Source organism: Podarcis filfolensis (assembly GCF_964270895.1).
Source record: "Podarcis filfolensis genome assembly, chromosome: 7".
Lineage (NCBI taxonomy): Eukaryota > Metazoa > Chordata > Lepidosauria > Squamata > Lacertidae > Podarcis > Podarcis filfolensis.
The window spans coordinates 87,732,709-87,753,574 of NC_139603.1; the positions used below are offsets into that span (position 1 = coordinate 87,732,709).

At 45.9% G+C, this 20,866-nt stretch overlaps 3 protein-coding genes and 2 long non-coding RNA genes across 5 annotated transcripts in view; 3 read left to right on the forward strand and 2 right to left on the reverse strand.

Annotated features, from left to right (window-relative positions):
• ARC (activity regulated cytoskeleton associated protein) overlaps positions 1-20,866 on the reverse strand; it is a 393,423-nt gene that overhangs the window by 352,583 nt on the left and 19,974 nt on the right. The gene's annotated exons all lie outside the window — the stretch shown is intronic.
• Positions 1-20,866, forward strand: part of LOC310766291 — a 128,626-nt gene that overhangs the window by 79,914 nt on the left and 27,846 nt on the right. The gene's annotated exons all lie outside the window — the stretch shown is intronic.
• The window catches only part of LOC310766324, a 56,135-nt gene that overhangs the window by 29,401 nt on the left and 5,868 nt on the right, over positions 1-20,866 (forward strand). The window lies entirely within an intron of this gene.
• LOC310766265 (ly6/PLAUR domain-containing protein 2-like) lies at positions 466-6,722 on the reverse strand. Its single transcript, XM_083622378.1, has 3 exons — positions 6,419-6,722; positions 3,992-4,111; positions 466-1,913 (listed from the first exon to the last, which is right to left on the reverse strand). The coding sequence occupies exons 1-3, from the start codon at positions 6,468-6,470 to the stop codon at positions 1,702-1,704; spliced, it is 384 nt and encodes a 127-aa protein (XP_083478504.1). The 5' UTR covers positions 6,471-6,722; the 3' UTR covers positions 466-1,701.
• LOC310766344 (small nuclear ribonucleoprotein Sm D2-like) lies at positions 11,914-12,382 on the forward strand. The gene has a single exon (XM_083622394.1). It carries the CDS (start codon positions 12,024-12,026, stop codon positions 12,348-12,350), a length of 327 nt encoding a protein of 108 aa, XP_083478520.1. The 5' UTR covers positions 11,914-12,023; the 3' UTR covers positions 12,351-12,382.

A 20,866-nucleotide genomic window follows, 5' to 3' on the forward strand; every position in this document is an offset into this window, starting at 1 on the left:
AATGAAGTTCTCTGCAATTAAAGTGGGTGATTGTTCTCTGATGCAACAAATCCATCTATACGCCAGCCATCTTCAAATATCTCAAGGGCTGTCCCATGGAAGATGGAGCAAGCTGGTTTTCTCCTGCTCTGGAGGGTAGGATTCGAACCCATGGCTTCAAGTGAAAGGAGATTCTGACTAAACATACGGAAAAGCTTTCTGACAGCAAGAGCTGTTTGACAGCGGAACAGTCTCCCTTGGGAGGCTGTGGACTCTCCTTCCTTGGAGGTTTCTAAACAGAGGTTGGATGCCAATGTGTCCTGGATGCTCTAGCTGAGATTGCTGGGGTTGGACTAGATGGCCCTCAGAGGTCCCTCTATTACAATTCTATTAAATTCTCTACAATTCTATCCAGTCCACTTTTACATATAAAAAAAGATTTTGTAGTTAGGAAACTGATGAAATCACGCATGAAACAGTGTGGGATAATTTACTGATCAATGGGAATTTTTTATTATTTATTCGGTTTACATCCTGCCCTACCTCCCGAAGGAGACATATAATCTATCTACACAAGTAAATCAGGATGGATTGCTCATTGTTGTATAAGCTGCCTGCAAACAGATCGCGGTAGGCGTTCGACAAAAACGGGGGCATCGTATAATTTCAGCATAAGCGTCATGCAACAAGTTAGGATAAATGATTGATAAAGAGGAGAGGGTTTCTGGAAGGGTACTTCATGCATAAAAAGAGAATCATGCAAAGCCCGTCCCCAATGTCTCTACATGCAACGGATCCATTTCAGACAGCCTCACATTGAGAAGGAAGATTTTAAGGGAATTTTAAGATGAGTTCTGGTGGCTGCTCTCAGAATCCTGCCTGGCTATTGGGAGCCGTGATCAGGTGCGCATAAAGGCACATCTTTAAAACTAATTGTTCAGCCACACCTCCGCTTGACCTGCATTTTTATTGCATTCTGTAGCGATTCCTTTCCCCAAGTCCGGGAGATTTTCTCGATGCTCCGCAGCTGGGCCTTGCGAAACTCTGACCTTAATCTTATCGGATGCACAGGAAATCCAAAGAAGGGTTTTGCTGCTAAAGGAGCTTCAGTGCAGTGGGCAAGATAGGGTTTTCACAAGGCACAGTCATGGAACAATGAGAAAAGCTCTCAGATCCGGGGGTAATTAACTTGAAAACAATATGATAAAAATACAAGTCATGTGAAAGTCTCGTTGCCTTTCCCTGGGGAAAACTGCTCTTTAGTCCTCAATCAGAGACAAAAGCCATTTGGGTTTTCCATGAATTGCTGTTTGTTCTGATTTAGAGCTAAAGAGCAGGTTTTCCCTGGGAAAGGAGTGGGGCAAGGGGGAAACTGCTTGGAACTGTGTTTTCTAAACATGGGGTGAGCCACGAAAGGCAGAATCAGAGACAATGAGCTGAGCAAAGGGCTGACTGGCACCACCAAAATACTTAAGCATCAGGTCTCTGATTCTCTTTTCAGCCAGGAGGAGCAGGCCAGCCAGGATTTTTCATAGCGCAAAGCATTTTCACCCCCCCCCCTTTTCTTCGCCTGATGAGAAGAGGAGACTGCCATTGCAGGAGAAGAGAGAGGTACACAGCCCGACTGAGATAGCAAAGCCAAGCGGGGTTTGATCAAGGAGTTGTTGTCGTTTGCACACACACATACACACACCCCAAGATCTTCTGCCTTTGCCATCTGAATCACAGTCCAGGTCGGAGGAGGATGAAGAAGGAAGCAGCTGAGGTCCCCACCGTGATGTAGCTGATCTGCACGCTGGCTGCCCCATCGTGGTTGCAGAGATCCGTGTTGCAGCAGGTCACCGGGCGAGTCAAGCCAATCCCATCCACGTCGGACGGAATGCACCTCGAAGAACAAGACCGCGTGACGGTTGAATCGCCCTGGAATGGGTACACTGCAAATGCAAGTGGCAAGACAGATCAGCCCCTGCCGTCTACCCCTCTCCAAAATCTACTACAGTGCAGCAGGTACACGGTCCTCTATGCCTCCCCTGTGCAGTTGTGAATTTTTGCACAACTGGGAGGTGGAGGCTGTGGATACCCTGCCAATGGGGTAAGGGAACAAGGGGGTTCAGAATCTTAAAATCATGCAATGCAACTTCCAACTCTGCAGTGCTAGGATTCTCTGGGGAAAGACCTGGAGATCTAACCCAACTCTTGCAGAGATAAGAAAGCACCTCTTCAGACTGTGCACCAGCAAGGAGGTGGTTTGGAGGCTGGGTGGGTATGTTGGGAATTAGAAGACTGTATGAGAAGCGCAGGAGCTGAGCACAACAGCAACGCAGACCCCCATCCTCATTCCTCACAGCTGGTAATACTAGCTCCAATAGTCAAGGTAGGCCTTTGTGGCTAGTAGCTACTGATATCCTGCACCAGATGATTCTAGGTCCACCATGTCCTTCCCTGTCGATAGCCTTATATCTAGACCATTTATATAAGAAGAAAACTGCTGGATGTGGCCAAGATCCGCCCCCGCCCCCAGTCCAGCACAGCTGAATGTTGGAAGATTCAGGGCAGATAACAGAAGGTCCTTCTGCACACAGCACAAACTATGGAACTCTTCCCACAGGAGGCAGTGATGGTCACCAAACTAGATGGCTTTAAAAATGGATTCGGCAAATTCATGGAGATTAAGATAAAGGTAAGGGACCCCTGGATGGTTACGTCCAGTCAAGGTGACTATGGGGTTGCGGCGCTCATCTCACTTTCAGGCCGAGGGAGCCGGTGTTTGTCTACAGACAGCTTTCCGGGTCATGTGGCCAGCAGGACTAAACCGCTTCTGGTGCAACAGGACACCGTGACAGAAACCGGAGCGCACGGAAACGCCGTTTACCTTCCCACCGGAGAGGTACCTATTTATCTACTTGCACTGGTGTGCTTTCAAACTGCTAGGTTGGCAGGAGCTGGGACAGAGGAACGGGAGCTCACCCCGTCGCAGGGATTCGAACCGCCAACATTCCGATTGGCAAGCCCAAGAGGCTCAGTGGTTTAGACCACAGCGCCAACCACGTCATGGAGGAAAGGGCTGTTGATGACTACTAACCATGATGCCAATGTCCTGCCTCCACAGCTGGAGGCAGCAATGCTTCTGATTACCACTCGCTGGGAACTGCAGGAGGGTAGATTACTCATGTGTGACTTTGGGCCCTCGTATTTATGAGACCACCTCTCCTGGTCTGCCCCGCAGAGGACCTTAAGGTCCATGAATAATCATAGTTTAGAGGTCCTGGGCCCTAAGAAAGTCAAGATTATCCTCCACCAGGGCCAGGGCCTTCTCAGTGATGGCTCTGACCTGGTGGAATGCTCTGTCCCATGAGACCAGGGCCCTGCAGGATTTAACCTCCTTCCACAGGGCCTGTAAGACAGAGCTATTCCGCCTGGCTTTCACCTTGAACTTAGCCTGATCTTTTATTCCCCTTCCTTCCCTCCCCCTCCCCTTTTCATGAAGATTCCCCGCTCTGGGATCCCACAGCTAATTCTCCCCTGGTCTCCTCGCTGGCCCAAATACGACTAACTTAGCCAGCTAGCCCTGGTGATCATCTAATGGTTATTGGATAGATTTCACCCGTAAATTGATTTTTGAATTCTGAATTTATTGTTATTCATGTTTTAGAGTGTATTTTGTTGCATTAATTAAGTGTTTTAAATTTGTTGTTAGCAGCGCTGAGCCCGGTTTTCTGAACCAGGAAGGGCGGGGTATAAATAAAAAATTATATTTTGTTATGTGTTCGAATCCTGCTTGCGGGTTTATCACGGGCATTTGCTCAGCCCCTGTGAGAACAGGATGCTGGACTGAGTGAGCCATTGCACTGTTCCATCAGACTCTTCTTATGTTTCTAGCCAAATGCCAACATGAGAACTCCACAAACAGGACCTGAGTTCAACCATGCTCTCCCATTTGGGGACCCCAGCCCAGGTGTTCAGAGGCAGGCTCTCTCAGAGAGTGGAAGGAGAACGCAGCCAAGTCTCTCACCTTCTTCACGCGAGTACATGGTAGTCTTGCACATGGTCTCATTCTGCAAACAGTTGTCCACCTTCATGCATTTTACAGCCGTTATCGGCTCCTGGCAAGAATAACACCGCAAAGCCTGGGCTGTAGGGGAAAGGGCGACAGAAAAATCTTTACTAACACGAGTTGCCTGCAGGTCTACTTTCTTGCTCAATGCTCAAACCTGTTTCCAATTTTGAAAAGCTGAGAGCCGGCTTAGAGGTCCCTTTAATTGTGCAGTTTTCTTCTATTTCAAGATAAGTGTTTGGGGAAGGGGTGCAACAGGACCAAGGTAAGACAAGGGAGGGACGTGGGTGGCGCTGTGGGTTAAACCACTGAGCCTCTTGAGCTTGCCAATCAGAAGGTCGGCGGTTCGAGTCCCCACGATGGGGTGAGCTCCCGTTGCTCAGTCCCTGCTCCTGCCAACCTAGCAATTCAAAAGCACGTCAAAGTGCAAGTAGATAAATAGGTACCGCTCCGGCTGGAAGGTAAACGGTGTTTCCGTGCGCTGCTCTGGTTCGCCAGAAGTGGCTTAGTCATGCTGGCCACATGACCTGGAAGCTGTGCGCCGGCTCCCTCGGCCAATAAAGCGAGATGAGCGCTCCAACCCCAGAGTTGGCCACGACTGGTCCCTTATTTTCAAATCTGTAAGTTGACAGCTATGGTTCGCTAATGAAATGCACATTTTATGCACACCTGTTGTGTAAGATACTCTTTTTGTGCATGCTTTTTGAGCACTGTACGTGCACTGCAAAATCCAGAGAAATGCATAACTTGACTGCAAGTTGCATTCTTGTCCACAAGCACATTTCGGAGCATTGGATTGGACCAAATGAATCCCTCCCTTGTTCTGAACACCAAGACCCCGTAAGGTGGACACAGATGAAACTTAGCTTAACTGGGCCCGGGTATGGTTTGGATATTGTTAAAAACAAACTTTCTTTTAGCATTCCATCGCATCTAAAGGTATTGCGGAGAGATCAGGTGTTTCTTGGCCGCCTTAGTGAGGATTTCCAGCTGGCCAACTCTGTCCACAGCACCTGTGCAACCCAATGGTTCCTTGAAGATTTACGTAACAGCTGACACCCAGCAGAAAATCTGTGTGCCAAGCTCTGAATCAGATCGTTAGAGCTGCTTAGTTTGTGGTTTGTGTGGGCAGGATTTTATTACTCTGCTGGTTTTAATTGTTCCGTAAGCTTCCTTGCACACTGGATGAATCGGAGACTCCTAAGAACGTCAAAGGAAAAGGCTAGCCAAATCTCACACAAAATGCAGCATAAAACAACTTAACTCAGTGCTAAGCAGGAGGGGGAACTTGCATTTCAGTTCACATTTACAGACCCTCCTAGTGCCCCTATTTTCCAGGGACAGTCCCGGATTCACAGAGTTTCTGATTTGAGGCAAAAATTAAAAATAAAAAGAAAGGGCTGTAGCTGAGTGGTAATGAGAGCATCTTCCTCAAATGCAGAAGGGTCCCACGTTCAAAATCACCAATAGTCTGCTCTGCCTACTAAAACAATCTCAGCAGAGTAGATGCAATCTCCGTTCAGAGCAGCAGCAGAGAGATATTGTCTTGCCTCTATGAAAACACTAAGGGATCTGCAGGGCCAGATCAAGACATTTTGCTGCCAGAGGTGAACCAGAAAGAAAAGGCTTTCCTCCTCTTAGCCGAGGATTCCCATATTCCAAAAAGTGAATATCCAGGCGCAAAAGTTGTTGTTGTTGTTGCCCAAAGTTGTTGAGCTTTTTTTGTTTTTTTGCAAACTCTCAATCAAAAGCCATTGAAGTTTTTGACCTATTTTTAAGAAAATTCACCAAAATCTACACTTCTGACATTCCCCTAACCCAGAAATAATACCTCGGGTTAAGAACTTTGCTTCAGGATGAGAACAGAAATCGTGCACAGGGGCAGCAGCAGGAGGGCCCATTAGCTAAAGTGGTGCTTCAGGTTAAGAACAGTTTCAGGTTAAGAACAGACCTCCAGAACGAATTAAGTTCTTAACCCGAGGTACCACTGTATAGGATCGGTCTGCAAACCCTATTTAACTTAATGGGACTCTAAACCACTAAACAACAAAGTTCCAAGGGAATGCAGACTGGCTCTTCTTCCAATGAGAGCCCACTGCCTTGTGAGGGAGTCTGTTCCGCAACTCTTACCCTCAGAAAACTCCTCCTGGTGTTTAGTCTGAGTCTCCTTTCCTACGATTCGAAGCCATTGGTTCAGGTCCTGCCCTCCAGAACAAGAGAAAGCAAGCTTTCTCCATCTTCCATGGGACAGCCCTTCAGATATTTGAAGATGGCTCTCCTAACACCTCTCCGTCTCCTCTTCTCCAGGGCTAAACATCCCTCAATTTAACTCTCAGCCAACTGAAACATCAAAAAATGGATCTGCGTAAATAAAAGGGGCCTTACCAAACTCAGCACACCAAAGAGTAGCCAGCAATGCAGTAAGAAACACCTTCATCCTGCTTCTTGAGCAATGCCTCACGATCTCAGCATTCCAGTTTTGCCGGTCGACAGCCCGGACAAAGGCAGACTTTTGATTCTCTGCCTTTTACTCTCTCGGCAATGGTGGGTTGTTGCTGTTTTTTCCCCAACCTATCATGTCCCTCCTCTCTGAAATAATATTGTGCCGAAAAAAAACAAGTTCCCTTTCAGTCTGGAGAGGATTACGCTACCTGAAACCAAAAGCAAACACACCTGCCTGGTTTATTCTGCCCCACATCTGCTAGGAATCTGCTACCTAACCCGTCAGGGGTCTCTCTGAATTCCTGCTCCGCCTTGGGGCCTTGGTTTCTTTGCCTTTCGGTGATCCACACAGACATTTGTTTTATGCTTTGATAATTCCCCCCCCCCCCATTTGCTTTATTAATTTTAAGAGGAAAATAAGGGAATTTGGGGATATAATATACAACGAACTCTCTTTTGTAAAAAACTGGAGCATCACTACCTCCAACTGTGGAGAAAGAAGATATAGTTATAGATTGGGGGACTTCCCCCCAAACCCTAGAAATTAATTAATGGTAGGATTTTGACTAGCTGGGATATGGATGAATGTACAACCTGCAGAACTGTGCCAAACAAGGAATCCCTAGGCTGGCTTCTGCAAACCAGCTAATCTGTTTTGTTTTGTTTTGTTTTTTAAAATCATTTTTATTGATTTCCCAATAAAAACAGCCAATCAACATATCTGAATCATAATCCAATTAAAAATAATAAACTATTTAAAAAAATAATAATGATGACCAATTATAGTCCAAATTGTCATTATTATTTTTTCCGGGCTCCCCATAGTCTGGACCTTTGAAGCATATCTCCAAATCTTCATTCCGGCCTCTTCTCATTGTTTTCATATTATCCGCTTTCTGATCTTAACGCTTTAAAGTTCTCCGTCCCTGGCTCTACAATTCTCAGTAATGGCAGAAATCATATATCCTTTTGTCTGTCGAATACAGCTTTATTTGTGTATATACCATATTTTTCGCTCTATAAGACGCACCAGACCACAAGACGCACCTAGTTTTTGGAGGAGGAAAACAAGAAAAAAAATATTCTGAATCTCAGAAGCCAGAACAGCAAGAGGGATCGTTGTGCAGTGAAAGCAGCAATCCCTCTTGCTGTTCTGGCTTCTGGGATAGCTGCGCAGCCTGCATTCGCTCCATAAGACGCACACACATTTCCCCATACTTTTTAGGAGGGAAAAAGTGAGTCTTATAGAGCAAAAAAAATACGGTATATTTTTTCAACTGTCTATTTGCCAGCGCAGCTTTCCCTAACTCCATTCCAATCTTCCAATCCGAGCTGTTGTCCAAGCTTTTCATCTGAGATTTAATAACATAGTAGCTTCCACATTGTTAAGTTATTACTGTAAATTGTTAAGCATACTGTTTGCAATAATGCAATGTAAATGAGCTGTATTCCACAGATATAAGTCATTTGGCGATCGATCAGCCTCTCAGAGACCGCACAATCCCCCCTCCGGGCCCTAGAGGGGGGGGCTGCTAGACATCCATTCAGCCTTCTCTCTTGCTCATAATGAAAAACTTCTGCAAACAGCTGCACTATACGTTGTCCTAAACTGTTATCTCCAGTCATTACAAAGTCAGCCAGCAAATATTTCCTGCTTCTCTCGAAAAGGGAGGAATTCTCATTTTTCTGTGCTGCGTCATATTAACAAGCGCCATCTTTGTTTCTTCTTTTGTCTTTCAAGTCTAAGTAAAGCTGTGCAGTTGAATACTTAATTATAAATAGAAGTCCATCTGTACTCTTTTTTTTTTAAAAAAAGACAAGTTTCTTAATGAGGCTTGTCAATGAAAACCAATTGTAGATGGTAAGAAGAGAAAAAGACATACCAAACACCTCCATAATCCACACGCCATGATAAGAATTTTATATATATAAAATTTTCTGCTGGTTCTTGCCAAACTAAAACTTGCAAGCTACATGCACAATCTTCTTGTTAACTGTTTTTATTGTTAAAGGCTGCCTCGCTCACCTGGATATTTAACCCTCCACTTGCCAGGAGGGAGCCAGGCAAAGATGGAGGCTTCAGTTCTTGACACTAGGCAGTAATTTGATGCCAGCTCCTGCCTGTCTGAAGCTTGAAAGCTTCGGGCACTGTCTTCTTATTTTTTTAAAAAAACCAAAGAAATACAATGTGTTCTCTTCTACCTGGGGATTCAAGCCCTCCCGCTGCTACCTGGGGGCATCAGTTCGGCCCTAGAGGGGAGGTCTGGCAACCCTACTCTTTCAGGGTTGAAAAATGTTTCCTTCTCTGGCTGAGTCAGCCTAAATCTCCTGTGCCTTTACTGAGAATTTTCAGAGATTGGCCTTTCTTGTTCTGCAACTGCCAGAGGGCAGCTTTTTGCTGCACTGCGATCATGGTTTCATAACATTTCGCCTAAAGCTTTTATCCTGTGTATCCACGGTTTGGGAATAGTGCCTCACAGTGTAAAGCTGCTTTGCTGCATCTCATGCCCAGCGATAGCTTCCTGGAATCCTGTTAGCGGATACGACGAATCATTTTTACTGAGGTGGTACGGAAAGATCAGAGCGGATCAGTGGCTTCCCAGTGCAAACAGAGCTTCAAATTTTGCAGAGGGATTTATTGATCCCTGGTTTATTTATTGAGATTTGATGCAAAGCTTTGTGCCGTACACTTTGGCTGTTTTTGTTGCTCTTTCTATCGAAATTGTTCTTTATTTGTTTTTGTTTTTATTCATTTACTTAAATACTCATATTTTTGTGATACGGTGGCATAGATCAAAGTGGTTTACAACAGGATCAGATAAAATAAACTGCAGCAGTTCTGTAACAAAGAAGGTCATGCAGTTTAAGAGGAACGTTACAGCCTGGGGCTAGCATTATAACCAGAGAAATTTACGCAATAATCCACAAGTCCATTCATAAGCACCAAGCCCGCTACCTCATAGACAATGTGGAATATCATAGAGAATCATAGAATTGTAGAGTTGAAAGGGACCCCAAGGGTCATCTAGTCCAACCCCCTGCAATGCAGGAATCATAACTGAAGCATCCCTGGCAGATGGTCATCCAACCTCTCTTTGAAAACCTCCAATGGACCGGCAGAATTCGAGACCAGGGAAAAGAGACGGCGGAAGAAGATTGGAAGAAATTTAAGGACTATCTTAAAAAACATTGCAAAATTACTGAAGGCTAGAACGATGTTGATTCAGAAATTAAGGGGTTAAAAGCTGTAATGATTATGTGATTAAGAAAAGAAAGGCTAAAAATTATATAGAAATTAGGGAAAGGATTTGCTGAATTGACTTAATTAGAGAATGGAATACAGAAAGGGGAGGTTATGAGGAGGTCGGGAAAGTAAGTTTTATGAATATAAGGGATGGAAATTATACTTGTTTTGTATGTGTTCTGTTTGGATTGTATGTATTTTTATTGTTTTTGTTTTTTATTGTTCTGTTTTTTCTGTTTTATATAAATTCCTAAACCTTAATAAATATATTATATTAAAAAAAAGAAAACCTCCAATGAAGGAGAGTCCACCACCTTCCAAGATTTCCAAGATTGTTCGTTCCACTGCCATCGAAGAGCTCTTGCTGTCAGAAAGTTCTTCCTAATGTTGAATTGGAATCTCCTTTCTTAGGATTTGAATCTGTTGGTTCAGGTCCTACCCTCTGGTACAGAAGAAGAAGAAGAAGAAGAAGAAGAAGAAGAAGAGGAGGAGGAGGAGGAGGAGGAGGAGGAGGAGGAGGAGGAGGAGGAGGAGGAGGAGGAGGAGGAGGAGGAGGAGGAAGAAGAAGAAGAAGAAGAAGAAGAAGAAGAAGAAGAAGAAGAAGAAGAAGAAGAAGGAGAAGGAGGAGGAGGAGAAGGAGAAGGAGAAGAAGGAGGAGGAGAAGGAGAAGAAGGAGGAGAAGGAGGAGAAGGAGGAGGAGAAGAAGTGCTCCATCTTCCATGTGACAGCCCTTCAGAGATTTGAAAATGGCTATCACGTCGCCTGGCTAAGCTGCCAGTGTTTGAAAAAGAAAAGGTTCTGACCTCCTTTTTACTCCTTTGCCTAGTCCTCGGACCTTAGTTGGCACAAAAGAGTCTTTTCGAAAGTGTATTTTTGCAGAGTATTGCTGCTTTTATTCTTAAAAAGTCTTCTTCTCCAACCATGACCGACAGCTTTTACACACACCAAACACAACCAGCTTTCTACCATCCAACCAACCCACACCCAACACTAACACCGACCACTCCATATATACAGGTACAATTTGGTGAAAGGTTGCATGAGTGATTGTAGGCCGCTGACTCATGCTGACTTACGGTAGTTCTTTTAGCATTACAGAAATAGTGGCCAATTTTTAGCCGTGACATAAGCATCCCCAATTCCCTCAACCATTCCTCATCAGGCTTGGTTTCCAGTCCCTTCACCATCTTGGTCACCTTCCCTGTGTGGGATGTGATACATAAGTAGCAGTCAAGTACAACATTCCTTGTTTTCCTAGAGTGGACATGCGGGGGAATGTTTGGTCCAGCCAGTCGAAAACTTCCTGTTTCCTCCTGGCTGGGATATACTTCCTTTGCATGTGACTAGAGGTGGGCGTGACCTTACCTGTCCAGGTAACAAAAGCACGAGGCATGTAGCTCCCTCTCTCTCTCTTTGACTTCCTCCATCATTGGAGCAGCTTTTTAGCTAGAGATGCTCTGTTGGCTTCTAACAGAGGACACTGAGATTATCTCCATATGGGATAGATCCACATTTATATACTTTGTAACTAAGTCTGCCTTCAGGGATCCAAATGTGAACTGAATGTGAGTAAACTTCTTTTCTATACTTTAAACAAGATTGTGGCGTGTTTATTCTTTTAAGAGGGATAAAAGGGAACTTACCAGGAACCTAATAGTTAGAGATTTACGCAAGCCTGCAACCAGTTATTCGCTGGGGAATGTGAAACTCTTCTAAGAAAAGGCACTTGCTAGTACAAGTTAGGAAGGATATTAACAATATATCCTCTCCTGCCTCCCTGAACATTCCCATACCTTGCACGACTTCCAGCTTGTCAATATTTTTCTTAGACTGTGATGTCCACAAAACTCCAGGTGAGGTCTGACCAAGGCAGAATAGAGTAGTGCGATGAGTTCCCTTGACCTGGACACTGTACTTCTGTTGATGCAGGCTAGAATAGCATTCACTTTTTTTGTTGCTGCATCACTCTGCTGACTCCTGTTCAGTTTGTGGTCTGCTAAGACCCATAGATCTTTTTCACCTGTGCTACTAGTAAGCCAGTGTGAGGACCTCTTTGATTTGGGCTTTGTTTTCTTGCAATGAAAATCCAGATATTAGTCCAAGACACCATCTAGGATACGGTCCGTGTCAACTGTTCTGAACACGAAGGGCCGGCCGGGCAGGTTTGGAAATGCCCCGGAAGCGGAAGCCTGGGAAGGCGCTCACATTTGCAAACCCGCGACGGAGCAGTTCACCGCGTGAGTCGATGGCTAGGAAGATGAGAAGGGCCCAGCCCTGAGCCTTTTAAACAAGCCCAAGAGTGAGATGACCCCAGAGGAGCTGCAGAAGAGGGAGGAGGAAGAGTTCAACACGGGGCCCCTTTCTGTTCTCACCCAGTCCGTAAAAAACAATACTCAGGTGCTAATCAACTGTCGAAACAACAAGAAACCGCTTGGCCGGGTCAAAGCCTTTGACAGGCACTGCAACATGGTGTTGGAAAACGTTAAGGAGATGTGGAGAGAGGTGCCCAAGAGTGGGAAAGGCAAGAAGAAATTGAAACCTGTCAACAAGGACCGCTACATCTCCAAGATGTTCCTGCGTGGAGATTCAGTCATTGTGGTGCTGAGGAACCCCCTAATCACTGGCAAATAATAGGATGTCAGCAGCATAGCTGTCAAGTGTCCCTTATTTGAAGGGACAGTCCCTTATTCCAGCGCCATGTCCCGCTGCTGTCCCTTATTGATGGATGTCCCTTAAATGTCCCTTAAAGGATGTCCCTTAAATTTCAAAGGAAGCAGCTCCTCTTCCTCCCTCCCTGCCGGCCAGGGAGGAGGGAGGCTCCAACTGTGTTGCTTGTCTGTGTTGCTCACCCAATAAGAAGTCTAAGAACGACTGTGGGGGTGGAGCTTGCAAGCCTTGTGTGTGGCTAGTTAATGCAAGCTGAGGGGGTTTTTGAACGCTGGACGCCATTTTGTTGCACGTGCTGCTGCAAACTTTGCAGTGCAAAGCCAGGCCGGGGAGCCATCTGAAGCTGAGGCTGCATAGGCCATGTGGTGCATGTGATTCAGATTCTATTCAGTTGAACCTCTGGTTACAAAGTTGGTTGGGCAGTATTCTCGAAGCTACCAGCATGAGTTGGACCAGATTGCAGGACAGGTGAGGCTGCAGGTCCCTTATTTTGGCTGCTGGTCCCTATTAGCCTTATTGGCTAATAGCATCTTCTTATCATTTACAAGTATTTTTGACCTACGACTGCTCACTACCCCGATGAAGGAAAGTGCAAGGCTTCTTGCTATTCATAGAGCTGGCTGATGAATTTTCCAATCCCCAGTCACCTGATTATATTCATATATGTTGCCTGATGACCTTTTCTTTTGTAATAACCTTTTTGTTAAAATCCTCAAAAAACAAACAAACCACTATTCTGAACACACCTTTCCACAGAGATGACAGGCAAATTCGCCCGCAGAGCTTTAGAAGGCCCACGAAAACAGCATCTCTGCTGTCATTTTCTTTTACCAACAGTGCGAACTGACATGGGCGGTTGGGGTATTTTTCTCGTATTGAATTACCCAGAACAATACGATAATGTTAAGACTTGGGCGGTTTCATGCAATGACGGAAGTCCAGCCGTCACGAGATGGTGCACAGCATAGAAAAAAGACACAGAGAGCCAGCTATATTTTCAGGATGCTAAGAGCAGCTCCCTCGTCCGCTCTCCCCCGATTTTATTCTCCTTTGTTCTCCCCAGCTGCATGGCCGTTTGCCAATGTCTCACGTTACCTCATCCGGTCATGGCTTTTGCTACGCCCATCACCATATAAGGTCAATACATTCTAATACATTGTAAGGCACAGAGTGTGAGTCAGCCGAGGTTGGGGGCACCCTGCAATATTACAAGCCTCTGCCATGGCTTTATGACTCCCACAATGCAACTTACCTGAAACCGGCTGAACGATGAATTCCTTTTTCTTTTTTCCCCTTTGCAGACCTGCTGTTCTTTTTCTCTTCTGATTGACAGGAGCTTTACTCCTCTCGCTTGCGATTAAATACAATAAGCAAGGTGGAGACACCTGGGCAAAAAACGAACAATTCCCAGAGTTCCCTGTGAAGACAGGTTGATTGTAGAACTACTCCAGGAATGGAGCCTCCTTGAAGGGAATGGAACTCCCGTAAGGACTCTGAACACCCTGAACAAACTACAGATCCCAGAATTCTTTGGGGGAAGCCATGACAGTTTAAAGTGGTATCGTGGTCAGGGCCGGATTGGGGTTTGATGAGATCCTAAGCTATGGAAGGTAATGGGACCCTTTATATGTCCAGCTGTCCTTTGTCAACAACAAATTGCCACTTTTTTGTGTTGAATATAGGCTATATGGTAATTTATGGACCTAAAAAGTATCTAAAGTCATTTGCACATGCAGAATGTAGGCACCCTATATATAGAAATGAGCAAACCAGTGGTATTTTAGGGAGCAGGCTAGCAGGCGGGGCCCATTACTTATATCCTATATCCTTGTGCAAATTAATTGAAACAAAGCGTATTTTCTCTCCTACTCGTCATCCTGTGCTCAAAACAAACACGAAAAGTCAGTTGATCATTATGGTGTCAGAAGCCTGCAGCCAATAGGAGTGATGCGCTCACCACAATATATTGAGGTTCTACGAAAGAGAGTTATTCTAGAGCTGGAAAAGAGGTGTCCTGATGGTACTGGGATATTGCAACAGGACCTAGCCCCCTGTCACACATCGAAAGTGGTGAAGGAATTCATGACAGAGCAGCAAACGCAGGTACTTTATTGGCCAGGGAATTCCCCGGACGTAAATCCCAATGAGAATTTGTGGACTATATGCAAAAGTCGCCTCTGTGCTGTAGACTGTACGACTATGGAGAAGCTCATTCAGGCACTGATTCAAGTGTGGTACAGGGATCCAAAAACCAACAGTGACTGTTCGAAAACACAGTGGTACCTCAGGTTACATACGCTTCAGGTTACAGACGCTTCAGGTTACAGACTCCGCTAACCCAGCAATATTACATCGGGTTAAGAACTTTGCTTCAGGATGAGAACAGAAATTGTGCTCCAGTGGTGCTTCAGGTTAAGAACAGTTTCAGGTTCTCCAGAACGGATCTCCAGAACGAATTAAGTACTTAACCCAAGGTACCACCGTACTAATCCAGAACGTGGCAGCTAGACTGGTGACTGGGAGCGGCCGCCGGGACCACATAACACTGGTCCTGAGAGATCTGCATTGGTTCCCAGTCCGTTTCCGAGCACAATTCAAAGTGTTGGTGCTGACCTTTAAAGCCCTAAATGGCCTCGGTCCTGTATACCTGAAGGAGTGTCTCCACCCCACCATCCACCTCAGACACTGAGATCCAGCGCCGAGGGCCTTCTGGCAGTTCCCTCATTGCGAGAAGTGAGGTTACAGGGAACCAGACAGAGGGCCTTCTCGGTAGTGGCGCCCGCCCTGTGGAACGCCCTCCCTTCAGATGTGAAGGAAATAAGTAGCTATCTTATCTTTAAAAGACATCTGAAGGCAGCCCTATTTAGGGAAGTTTTTAATATTTAATGCTGTATTATTTTTAACACTCGATTGGAAGCCACCCAGAGTGGCTGGGGAAACTCAGCCAGATGGGCGGGGTATAAATAAATTATTATTATTATTATTATTATTATTATTATTATTATTATTATTATGTCCGTAGCCGCAAGACCACTCAGAATTCAGAACTGGGAAGAAGCAAAAAGAAGCCCCTCAGATATATGGGACAAAAAGCTTTTATTAGCAGTTTCTGAAAAACTCACACATCATTTAAAAGTACAAAAAGGCGACGCTGGCTCTAGAAGAGTTTGCTGCTGTTTAGTGTCCATTCATTTCCCGAAGGTCCAGTGATCCCCACAAAGCTCAGCTACTGAGCCATGTAACTTTTGCTTGGGGATGTTTGTCATTTAACTCTCCTTTCTTCTGAATAACGATTAAAATCTCCCTGGAAGGGGTTCAGTCTTTTCATTACTCTTTTTTCTTTTGGCATGAGCTATCAGACATGAGGTAATGGCCACAAGCTGACCCAAGCCTCCAAACTGTCCCAGAAGTCCAGCTTTTGGTACATTAGTCTGACACTGGTGGTACTAGACTTTACTCCCTGAAATAGAGTGTCCAGAAGGCAAAACAGCAGTAATAAAAAAAATAAGGTACAGGGCCTTTTTGGTGGTGGGATTACTCTGTGCGCCTTGGCTAAAACTGGCCGCCGAGATAGACGACTTGCTTTCTGGGCAGGGGCTTTGCCTTAGTTCCGTTCTGCCCACCTGGGGTCTCAGTTCCTGGTCAAATCAAAGCTCTGATGACAACCAGCACCACCAGCATAAACATGCCAAACCTTACATTCGCTGTGCCGTTGCACCTGTCCTCTTGACAGCAGGTGAAAGTAAACAGTGATGGCCAACTAACCTTGGCAATCAAGCAAGTGTTGGAGCAGCGTTGCTCCACAGCATAGCCGGTGGAAGAGGTTGTTTCTAAAAGGGAGAGGATGGGAAAGGGCCATGGTTAAAGGTAAAGGTAAAGGGACCCCTGACCATTAGGTCCAGTCGCGGACAATCCTGGGGTTGCGGTGCTCATCTCACTTTATTGGCCGAGGGAGCCGGCATACAGCTTCCGGGTCATGTGGCCAGCATGACTAAGCCGCTTCTGGCGAACCAGAGCAGCGCACGGAAACGGCGTGTACCTTCCTGCTGGAGCGGTACCTATTTATCTACTTGCACTTTGTCGTGCTTTCGAACTGCTAGGTTGGCAGGAGCAGGGACCGAGCAACGGGAGCTCACCCCGTCGCAGGGATTCGAACTGCCGACCTTCTGATCAACAAGTCCTAGGCTCTGTGGTTTAACCCACAGCACCACCCGCGTGGGCCATGGTTAAAGCTAAAGGTAAAGGGACCCCTGACCATTAGGTCCAATCGTGGCTGACTCTGGGGTTGCGGCGCTCATCTTGCTTTACTGGCCGAGGGAGCCGGCGTACAGCTTCCGGGTCATGTGGCCAGCATGACTAAGCCGCTTCTGGCGAACCAGAGCAGCGCACGGAAACGCCGTTTACCTTCCCGCCAGAGCAGTAGGTCGAACCGCCGACCTTCTGATCCGCAAGTCCTAGGCTCTGTGGGTTTAACCCACAGAAAGCTACAATTTTATTGTTTCACTGACTTTCGAGAAAAGGCAAGCAAAAGGCAACATAATAATGCATAACCTGGAGAAAGTGGAGAGAGACAGTTTTTTCCCCACTCTCCTAACCATGGGCATCCAGGGAAGATGAACGCTGGAAAACTAAGGGCCAAATAAATAACATACTTTTTCATGCATCCATAGTTAAACTATGGAACTCACTTCCCCATGAAGCAGTGATGGCTACCAACTTGGATGGCTTTGAAAAAGAATTAGACAAATTCATGGAGGAGAGGGCTACTGATGGCTACTAGGCACAATGGCTGCACTCAGCCTCCCCATACGTACCAGTGTAACGCGTGCAGAAGCGATCTGTTGTAGAACAGTTCACAACAGTGTCACAACCAGAATATTTCGTTTCATTGCAGGTATAACATTCCAGGGAAGAAGCTGCAAGGAAGAAGCAACTTTTTAAAATAAAATAAAACACACACAGTAAAGATGGGGGAGAAGTCTGTCTTTGCTAGGACTTTCAAATGAAGCAGGCTAAGTACCAGAACAACCTACCGTACTTTTCGCTCCATAAGACGCACTTTTTTCTTCCTAAAAAGTAAGGGGAAATGTCTGCGTCTTATGGAGCGAATGCCTCCTTTCTTTTAGCAAATATTTTGTGCCACTGGGGAAGTGGTAATTCTGTATTGATTTGTTTTGGATGCTGCATGTGATGCCAATAAAGATTTTACGACACAATACGATGTCCATGGCTACAGCCTGCACCAAAAAAAATCACGTATCCACTGTTTCCTGGGGCTGCAATGGTGCAAAAATGTGGTTACAAAGCACAGATCCACATGGATCCTCAGGATCTTTGCATTGGGTCACCCCAAATTCACCATCAAATCACATGTCTGTGGCCACAGCATGAACCACAAGAATCATACATCCACTGTTTCATTCAGAATATTTTTTTTTCTTGCTTTCCTCCTCTAAAAACTAGGTGTGTCTTATGATCAGGTGCGTCTTATGGAGCGAAAAATACGGTGACCAGGGATCCCCAGGTCTCTCCCCAGTAGGTCTCTTAAGAGGGCATCTGAGCAACCAACCATGGGCTGCTGGGCCAAACCATGTCCTTGTGCTCCTTTCCAAGATGCCCACAAAAATCACAGAATTGTAGAGTTGGAAGGGAACCCCCAAGGCTCATCTAGTGCAACCTCCTGCAATGCAGGAATCGGGGCCAAAGAATTCTGGACCGAGACAACATAACAACGGTCTTGAAAGACCTACATTGGCTCCCAGTATGTTTCGAAGCACAATTCAAAGTGTTGGTGCTGACCTTGAAAGCCCTAAACGGCCTCAACCCACTATACCTGAAGGAGTGTCTCCACCCCCATCGTTCTGCCCGGACGCTGAGGTCCAGCGCTGAGGGCCTTCTGGCGGTTCCCTCATTGTGAGAAGCAAAGCTACAGGGAACCAGGCAGAGGGCCTTCTCAGTGATGGCACTCTCCCATCAGATGTCAAGGAGATAAACAACTACCTGACTTTTAGAAGACTTCTGAAGGCAGCCCTGTATTGGGAGGTTTTTAACATTTGAAATTTTACTATGTTTTTATATGTGTTGTAAGTGACCCAGAGTGGCTGGGGAAACCCAGCCAGATATGCGGGGTATAAAATAATAATAATAATAATAATAATAATAATTATTATTATTATTAGTGGCAGATGGCTTCTCCAAAGTTAAAAACCTCAAATAATGGACAGTGCACCGCTTTCTGAGCTGGTCCATCCCTCTGTCGAATAGCTCTTACCCTCGGAAAGTTCTTCCCAATGCTTAGTTGAAATGTTCTTTCTTGTAATTTGAATCCATTGATTCAGGTCCTTCCCTCTGGAGCAGCAGAAAACAAGCTTGCTCCATCTTCCACGTGAAAAGCCCTTCAGATACTTGAAGGTTGCCATCCTTTCACCTCTCAGTCTTCTCCTCTCCAAGCTAAGGAGGCTGTTCCAGGAGTAAATGACCGTCATGTCAAAGACTCACCCGTTTTAGTCCACAAGATGGTGGTCAACAGTAGGACAGGAAGAACCTTCATCATTTTGCTTCTCCCTCCGCCGCTAGGATGAAGCAGCCTGCCTTGAGGAGTCTCTTTTGGTGCATAAAATAATAATGTCAACAATTAAGCCAGTAAATACAGTGGTACCTCTGGTTGCAAACAGGATCCGTTCTGGAGCCCCATTCGCAACATGAGCAGAACACAACCCGTGTCTACACGTGCGCAGGTCGCAATTTGACGCTTCTGCGCATGCGCATGATGTCATTTTGAGCGTCTGCGCATGTGCGAGTGGCGAAACCCGGAAGTAACCCTTTCTGGTACTTCCAGGTCTCCGCGGGACACAACCTGAAAAGATTTAACCTGAAGCAAACATAACAAGAGGTATGACTGTACAGTGGTACATTAGAAGTTGAACGGAATCTGTTCCGGAAGTCCGTTCAACTTCCAAAACGGTGGGAAACCAAGGCATGGTTTCTGATTGGCTGCAGGAAGCTCCTGCAGCTAGTCAGAAGCAGGGGCAGATGTTCGGGTTCCAAAGTACGTTCACAAACCAGAACACTCGCTTCCAGGTTTGCGCCGTTCAGGAGCCAAGGTGTTCGGGATCCAAGCTATGACTGTACAGTGGTACCTCGGGTTACATACGCTTCAGGTTACAGACTCCGCTAACCCAGAAATAGTACCTCGGGTTAAGAACTTTGCTTCAGGATGAGAACAGAAATCGTGCGGTGGTGGTGCAGCAGCAGCAGGAGGCCCCATTAGCTAAAGTGGTGCTTCAGGTTAAGAACAGTTTCAGGTTAAGAACGGACCTCCAGAACGAATTAAGTACTTAACTCGCGGTACCACTGTACACAGTTCTCTCCTTTGTGATTCATGCAGCCAGGACGGTTGGAATGCAAAAGGAGATGGTACCATTTAAAAACATTCTGCTGAGAGCAGGATGCTGAGGCAGATGGGACTTGGGTCTAATTCTACCATCAGACCAAAAGCTAATCACGTCTTGCAGTGTCAACTGGGGGCGCTTGGGAAGCCCAACAATGCAAAAGTGCTCTCTCCCAACCTCTACTCCACCCCCACCCCCCAGCAACAGAGATTCAGAAGCTGTGGGATGTGATCCATGAGAGGCAGTCAAGTCCAACATTCCTTGTAATGCTAGAGAAGACAGGCGAGGGAATGTTTAGTCCCACCATTTGAAACTTCCTGTTCCTCCTGGCTGGAGCATCCTTCCTTTTGCATGTGATAGAAGGTGGGCATGACTTAACCTGTCCAGGTAACAAAAGGACGAGTCACGCAGCGCACCTCCCTCTTTTTGACTTCCTTCTTCGTTTGACCAGTTTTTAGCTAGGACTGCTCTGCTAGATCTCAGCTAGCAGAAGCACTGGGATTATTCCCCCACATGGAGTAGATCCACATATACGTTTGTTGTTCTTTAGTCGTTTAGTCGTGTCCGACTCTTTGTGACCCCATGGACCAGAGCACGCCAGGCACTCCTGTCTTCCACTGCCTCCCGCAGTTTGGTCAGACTCATGTTTGTGGCTTCAAGAACACTGTCCAACCATCTCGTCCTCTGTCGTCCCCTTCTCCTTGTGCCCTCCATCTTTCCCAACATCAGGGTCTTTTCCAGGGAGTCTTCTCTTCTCATAAGGTGGCCAAAGTATTGGAGCCTCAGCTTCACGATCTGTCCTTCCAGTGAGCACTCAGGGCTGATTTCCTTAAGAATGGATGTGTTTGATCTTCCTGCAGTCCATGGGACTCTCAAGAGTCTCCTCCAGCACCATAATTCAAAAGCATCAATTCTTCGGCAATCAGCCTTCTTTATGGTCCAGCTCTCACTTCCATACATCACTACTGGGAAAACCATGGCTTTAACTATACGGACCTTTGTTGGCAAGGTGATGTCTCTGCTTTTTAAGATGCTGTCTAGGTTTGCCATCGCCTTTCTCCCAAGGAGCAGGCGTCTTTTAATTTCGTG

Excerpts from the sequence above, each read along its gene's own strand:
- LOC310766265 (XM_083622378.1), bottom strand. The coding sequence starts at position 6,470 with ATGAAGGTGTTTCTTACTGCATTGCTGGCTACTCTTTGGTGTGCTGAG. Across the intron at positions 4,112-6,418 it reads TCTTTGGTGTGCTGAGTTTG|CCCAGGCTTTGCGGTGTTAT; the intron begins GTAAGGCCCCTT and ends TTTCCCCTACAG. Across the intron at positions 1,914-3,991 it reads CATGTACTCGCGTGAAGAAG|TGTACCCATTCCAGGGCGAT; the intron begins GTGAGAGACTTG and ends TTGCATTTGCAG.
- LOC310766344 (XM_083622394.1), top strand. The coding sequence starts at position 12,024 with ATGACCCCAGAGGAGCTGCAGAAGAGGGAGGAGGAAGAGTTCAACACG.